This window comes from Cololabis saira, chromosome 22, assembly GCF_033807715.1.
Source record: "Cololabis saira isolate AMF1-May2022 chromosome 22, fColSai1.1, whole genome shotgun sequence".
Classification (NCBI taxonomy): Eukaryota; Metazoa; Chordata; class Actinopteri; order Beloniformes; family Belonidae; genus Cololabis; species Cololabis saira.
In genome coordinates this window covers 24103679-24110914 of record NC_084608.1, presented here as the reverse complement: position 1 = coordinate 24110914, position 7236 = coordinate 24103679, and the positions used below count along the sequence as shown (strand labels likewise).

At 44.4% G+C, this 7236-nt stretch overlaps 1 protein-coding gene across 1 annotated transcript; it reads left to right on the top strand.

Annotated features, from left to right (window-relative positions):
- Positions 1-1604: 1604 nt before the first annotated feature.
- LOC133423484 (dermatan-sulfate epimerase-like protein) lies at positions 1605-6875 on the top strand. The gene has a single exon (XM_061713668.1). The coding sequence runs from the start codon at positions 2602-2604 to the stop codon at positions 6232-6234; it is 3633 nt and encodes a 1210-aa protein (XP_061569652.1). The 5' UTR covers positions 1605-2601; the 3' UTR covers positions 6235-6875.
- The last annotated feature ends 361 nt before the right edge of the window (positions 6876-7236 follow it).

The following is a 7236-nucleotide window of genomic DNA, read 5'->3' as shown; positions in this document are numbered from 1 at the left end:
TCTATCATGCAAAAAAGAATAGTAGAATTATCCAAACCTACAGGTTGGAGAGCGACCTCCCTTATCCTACGTATTAACGTCACTTCAGAGCTATAATTGGGCATTTTATAGATAAGCCTCTATCTTATATAAGCCAAAGACCAGTTAAAGTTGACTGAGGCAGCGCAGGCCACAGTAATGTGGTTGCACAAATCAAAATTGGAAATGCTTTTTAGGAATTGTGAATGATGAGTTCTCTGGTATAACCATCCATTATTATGGAGGGATAAAAAGGAAACAATAAAATGCATATAAAGGGTTTCGAACAACCTACTGTGTATTCCCATCCAGACAACGTCTTTTTTTTAGGGAAGGCTTTGCAACTTCCAACAAGACAATGCTAAAGTTCATAACGCACCCATTATAGGAGCCTGGCTTCATAGCAAAGACTATATTAGAGGAACTGAACAGAACAGAAAAAAGTTGTGAAATTATTTGTCTTGCTGTATCACGAACACCTGGCATTTGAACAGGGATGTGTAGACTTTTTATATCCACAGTATATGTATATGTGTGTGTGTGTGTGTGCGTGTGTATGTATGTATGTATGCAGAAATGTATAATCCAGGTGGAGTAAAAATCCTGTCCAGCAGTTGTTCCAACCAGTCACTAAACCAGCTCCTCTGCAGGTAAATGCTAGTTCCTTAGTGAAAACACCTGCTCTAAATGTACAGGCTGATCCAGAAACACAGCAGGGTTTTTACTTTATGGCATCTGGATTAAACACCTCTGCAAAAAACAACCAATTCCCATGTTGCAAACAGCAAAAAATGCTGTAGCATTGTTTTCACATGCTTGTTCAGAGGTTTGGAACAACTGCTGGACAGGATTTTTACTTTAATGCACCTGGATTATACACCTCTGTATGTATGTATGTAAGTGTCTGAACTTGGCTCTATATACGGTCTGCTTACTTCTGCTGCACATCTGGACATTTTAAGACGGGGGTCAGTGCAGAATGACTCATTTTTGGAGACACCCTGCAGTGGTCAGTTAAGGAACTGCATTTTGTGAAACAAACTCGACCTGGAAATCCAGATTATGCTCCGTGTTTCGTGGAAGAGCCTGGATGCTGAAGTGGCAGTCCAGTCCTGCAGGCTGAAAAGATTTAGCACGTTATAAAACGATAAATATGACAACGTAGACTCAGGAAGGTGATTGAGTAGACCCAATTGTTGTTTTTTCCCTGACCTTCTGAATATATATGTTTATGAGATCCAAATCATTTCAGGCTGATTTGATTTATATTTAACGGGAGTGATTTTTTTTTAATGGAATTGCTTTTATAATTACTGTGGTTTTCTAAATGTAAACTAATTTCTGCTCTAAATTACAACCACAGTGAGGGATTGCTGTGTGACTGTGAAAAGTGCGCATTATGACTGGATTTTGACATCCTTCTTTGAAGAATACTTGGGAAGGATTCTATGGAATTAAAACGAAGCGTTCCCACATTACAGGAGACACGGGGCCAGGCTTCTGAAGTCACGGCTCCCTCTACAGTTTGTACAGTGGAAAATTTTTCCATCCCAGTACAGGAAAAACAATCAGACTGACTGTGTTGAACAGCCGGGAGGACACAAGAGAGACGCGTCCGGAGACTCCACACACACCGTGCGTCTCCAACAGCAGCTGACACAAGTATTCCCACTGCTGCAACACATTTCCATGTGGACTATTATTCACCATCTGGGAGAATGCCCTGCAGTTTCCCACGGACAGTCGGGGGGAACATGTCTGATTCTTTACATACTTGAGGAGTGACCTCAACTTTCCTCTATTCGGACTCTCATCGGAAGACGTGGAGGAGGGAAAAAAAAGAGAGAGGAAAAAAGAACAGGACTGGTCTTGACGATGCAAAAGGATCAATTTTCGGATTAAAGGTTTGCGCACTGGAGCAGCAGCGAGTTTGGCGTGTGTGTAGCGGAGAGGAGCGATGTTGTGCGCGGAGATGCGTCTCTGGCTGCTGTTCCTGCCCGCGGATGTTGCAGCTCGCTCGGGCTGCACACCGAGCCTGTGGGTGGCTGTGATTGGACCGGACTGGGGCTGACTGATGTTTGACCGAGAGGAAATATTTAGGGGTGGAGATCGATATGAGTTACTTGCAAGGTGGGGGGAGATGCCAGTCTTTATGACCACCCCCCCTATTACCAGGCGGATGGAGAACAGCATGCAATGAGGATTTTTCTTTTTCTTGGATTAAAACTGAAATCAGACATGGAAGATCTTCTCAAACATCAGCTATGTGTGTGTCTTTTATTTGATGTGTTTTGCAAACTGTTGCAACATAGTTAAAGGTGAATATAGGCTGTATTTCTTCCTGCACTAAAGTTTTTTTCGCCCCTTTTTTGGATGATGCTTTGGATTTTCATGTGGCATCATAATATTTTAAGAAATTTTAATTTCATGGACCGTTGCACCCCTGGCAACTATATTTCCTGTGGACTTTCACTCTGAAATAACAACAGAACTCATGGGATATTACAGCAACAGTTTCATGGAAGAAACCAGCTGTCTTCTTAATTTTGTAATCTAGTAAAATGCGCTCACAAGCCACGCAACATGACTGGTAACTGCTTTACATGTGCATTTTTTGTACTATCACTGCTCGCAGTGGGGACGTCTTTCTCGGGGGTCTTCAACGGCACAGACAGAGACTTTTTCACGGATGACTTGCTGCAGGTCAGGCTCGCGCAAGGCAGAGCGACTGAGCCGTGGAAAGCTCGTTCTGCTGATTCCCATCCCAGCCTGTATTTCAGCCAAGTGGATGTGCTTCACCTGATACAGAAGTCCTCCACCACCCACAGTCACATATTTAAAGTCATCCGAGCAGCTGTGCTTACCATGTTGTCTAATATCCCTTCCTACATGCCCCCTGTAAAGCATGAGGAGTTTACAAGCAAGTGGAATGAGATATATGGGAACAACCTGCCTCCCCTGGCGCTGTACTGCCTGCTGTGTCCAGAGGACTCTGCCGCTCTGCAATTTCTTATCAAATTTATGGACAGGATGGCTGAATACCCGGACTGGAAGGTGACCAGCGCACCTAACGATGAGGTCCCCATAGCACATTCTCTCACTGGGTTTGCTACTGCTTATGACTTCATTTACTCTTACCTGGATGAGCACAGAAGGGACGTGTTCCTCAAGAAAATTCGCTCTGAAACAGAAGCGCTGTATGAGCTCTCGAAATACAGAGGATGGGGGAAACAGTACCTCCAAAATCATCAGACCACGAACATATTAGCGATCCTGACTGGTGCAATAGTTGTGGGATCACATAATGATCCAGAGTCAATGACCTGGAAACAAGTGGCTGTAAACTATATGGAGAAAACCATGTTTCTCCTGAATCACGTCGTTGATGGGTCTTTGGATGAAGGAGTAGCGTACGGAAGCTACACAGCCAAGTCCATCACACAGTACGTTTTCTTAGCACAGCGGCATTTTCACATTGACAACACGCAGAACAACTGGCTGCGGGGACACTTCCAGTTTTATTACGCCACGCTGCTGCCGGGCTTTCAGAGAACGGTCGGCATCGCGGATTCCAACTACAACTGGTTTTACGGACCAGAGAGCCAGCTTGTTTTCCTCGACACGTTCGTCATGAAGAACGGAACGGGAAACTGGCTGGCTCAACAGATTAGAAAGCACCGACCCAAGGACGGCCCCATGGGTCAGTCGTCTGCCCAGCGCTGGGCTACACTTCACACAGAGCTCATCTGGTACAACTCCCACCTGACACCGCAGCCTCCCCAGCACTTTGGCTCACCGAGGATGCATATCTTCTCAAACTGGGGTGTGGTTACCTATGGAGCCGGGCTGCCCATCGGGCAGAGTAATACTTTTGTCTCCTTCAAGTCTAGCAGGCTGGGTGGCCGCGCAGTCTATGACATCGTTCATGACAAGCCTTACTCCTGGGTGGACGGCTGGAACAGTTTTAACCCCGGCCATGAGCACCCGGACCAGAATTCTTTCACGTTTGCTCCTAATGGACAAGTTTTTGTGTCTGAGGCGCTGTATGGTCCAAAGTTCAGCCATCTTAACAATGTTCTGGTGTTTAGTCCATCTCCTACCAGCCAGTGTAACATTCCATGGGAGGGTCAGTTAGGGGAGTGCGCTAAGTGGCTGCGGTGGACTGATGAGGGTGTGGGGGATGTCAGAGGGGAAGTGATTGTTGCCTCATCACACACAGACACTATGTTCGTGAGTGGGGAGGCTGTGTTGTCTTATTCCCCCGCCATGAGACTAAAGAGCGTTTTCAGAGCCCTGGTTCTGCTCAACTCGCAGACTTTGCTCGTCCTGGACCACGTAGAAAAGTGGGGCGATTCGCCTGTGAATTCTCTCAGTGCTTTTTTCCACAATCTGGACATCGATTTCAAGTATGTTCCCTTTAGATTTATGGACAGATATAATGGTGCGATGATGGATGTGTGGGATGCTCATTATAAAATGTTCTGGTTTGACAGCCAGGGTCGCAGCCCTGATACCAGGATACAGGAGGCAGAGCAGGCAGCTGAGTTTAAAAAGAGGTGGACGCAGTATGTTAACGTCACTTTTCCAATGACAGGCTCAGTCAGCAGGATAGCTTATGTGTTACATGGGCCGTATGTCAAAGTCTCCAGCTGTAGATTTATAGACAATGGCAAAAACGGGGTGAGGCTTTCTGTAACCGTAAATAACACAGAGAAAATTGTTTCTATAGCAACAAATTATAAAGACATAGGAGCAAGGTTGGCTTATTTAGGATTTGGCGGTCACTGTAAAGTAGAAGATAGATATCAAATCACTAGATACGGCCTTGGGACGCAACTCATCCCTAAACAAATCAACAGTGACAGTCAGTTGTTTGACATTGGATTTACAGTTAATGTGATCGCAGGAGTTGTTCTGTGTGTGGTCATAGGCTTTTTGACCATTCAGAGAAAGTTTTATGTCTGCTTCAGCAGGCTGATGCGTTACACCCTGTTCTCCGTGCTCGTTCTGTGGATAGCAGAGCTGCTCTTTGTGTCCAACAGCTGTGATCAGCTTCTCTGCGGGGTGAAATGGAAAGGTGCGGGTGCCAAAAGTGAAGTAAACAAACAGATCAGGCAGTATGAGCAGCACCATCTCCCACTGCCCACTGTCTTCATGACAAGCCTTCCTGGATCTGGGTCCGAAATCCTCAAGCACCTTTTCTACAACAGCTCGGACTTTGTTTACATCAGGGTTCCCACTGAGCATGTGGACATTCCTGAGACCGAGTTTGAGTTTGACGCTCTGGTTGATGCGTGCGAGTGGTCGGGTGTAGATGCAACACAGGGGCGGTTTAAGGTTATTCAGGGTTGGCTGCATTCACTGGTGCACAATACTAAGCTGCACTTGCAAAATATTCAGCTTGAAGAGAGCAGCAGGCTCAAACAGCCCTCAAAGGTCAGTTCCTCAAGGGAAAGAAAGAGAAGGTCCAGACGGAGAGAGCCAACATCTGAGCTAAGGGGTAGGATGAGGGCCAGTGTGGACAGAGATGCAGAATATGTCAGGGAAATGAGACGTCATGTTGCAGAGTACCCTAATGCACGGGTGGTTCTCAACATGCAGAGTGGAAGCTGGACGCTCAAACTGCCGTTTGTTCAGGAAGTGGTGGGATCCTCGCTAAGGACGATCTATTTGGTGCGAGACCCTCGAGCGTGGATTTATCTCATGCTTTATAACAGCAAACCCAGCCTTTACTCTCTCAAAAATATCCCCCAGCATCTCTCGTTGATATTCAAGGAGAATTCTGTCAGGGACGGGTGCCCAGCTGTTGCACCAGAGTTTAAGATGATCCAGAGGCTGCTGTCTCGCACTGAGACAAACCCTGTTTTGATTCTCGCTCATCTCTGGCTGGCTCACACCACAGCGGCGCTGAGGGTCAGCGAGAGCATCCCTGAGGAATCCCTCCTCCAAGTGAGGTTCGAGGACGTGGTCAACTTCCCCCAGGAGACCGCAGAGACAATACACACTTTCCTCGGGGTGCCGGTGTCACCCGCAGCCCTCAATCAACTCATCTTCACCACCTCCACAAACTTGTACAACCTGATGTACGAAGGAGACATCTCACCAGCCAATATCAACATATGGAGACAAAAAATGCCTCGAAAGGATGTCAGACTGATAGAGGATGTATGTGGAAGTGTGATGAGGAGTCTGGGTTATGACAGGTTCAGCAGTTAGCTGATAACGGCTGGTGTCGAGCTGTCGTGTTTATTCCAGCAAACGTTTTTTTTTGTTATTTTCTTAGTTTTTTTTCTGCACTGACATCAAACCTTCAAAAAGAAGATGTTGAGGAACTTTGTAGCCTCTTTCTCTGTCTGTGTTTAAGTGTTTTCTCGGAGTAAGGACTTGTGTCATCTACAGATGTCTATGAGGGACTTAGGGAAGACTATTTTATATTAAAATACATGGAAGGGAGTTTATGCTGTTGTCCTTTCTCCCTGAAGCCCCTCATACTTTCATGTAGCAATCCTTTGGCATCGTTAACACAGAGGAATATCACTGAATTTTGAAGATTATTTAATGTCTTAGCTTATCTGTGATGTCAGAGTGTGCAAAATGAACTTCTTGTATTTATTTACTTAAGTTTTCTGTTGTGGAGGGGTATGTTTACTGGATTGGGAGAGATACCTTGACATATTATTCAGCTCAAAAATAAGTTTCACAGCTTCGGGGGACTAATTCTGACCATAGTTTTACCATCAGAAGTTACCAGTGCCATTTCCTTTTAAAAATGCATAAAACGCTGCGGGCTGAAAGCAAAGTAAATGACAAAAAGAGTTTAATGATATATATATATATATATATATATACATATATATATATATATATATATATATATATATATATATATATATATATATATATATATATATATATATATATATGTGTGTGTGTGTATATATATATATATATATATATATATATATATATATATATATATATAAATGTAAATAAATGATGTGATTGTATTTGTATTGCATCAGTGAGATTTTATTTCGAAGCTCAAAGATGTTGCGATGCTTTGGTGGCGTAGCACTTTCCGAAGGACTCTTTTGATTGTATGTGGGACGATGTTAGAACAAGTGGGGTTTTTTTTTCTTTTTTGTTTTAGTGTAACTTCGCTGCGTGTGGTTGATTAGCTCAGAAATATCAAACCTCTGAAGATATATCGTCTAAAAG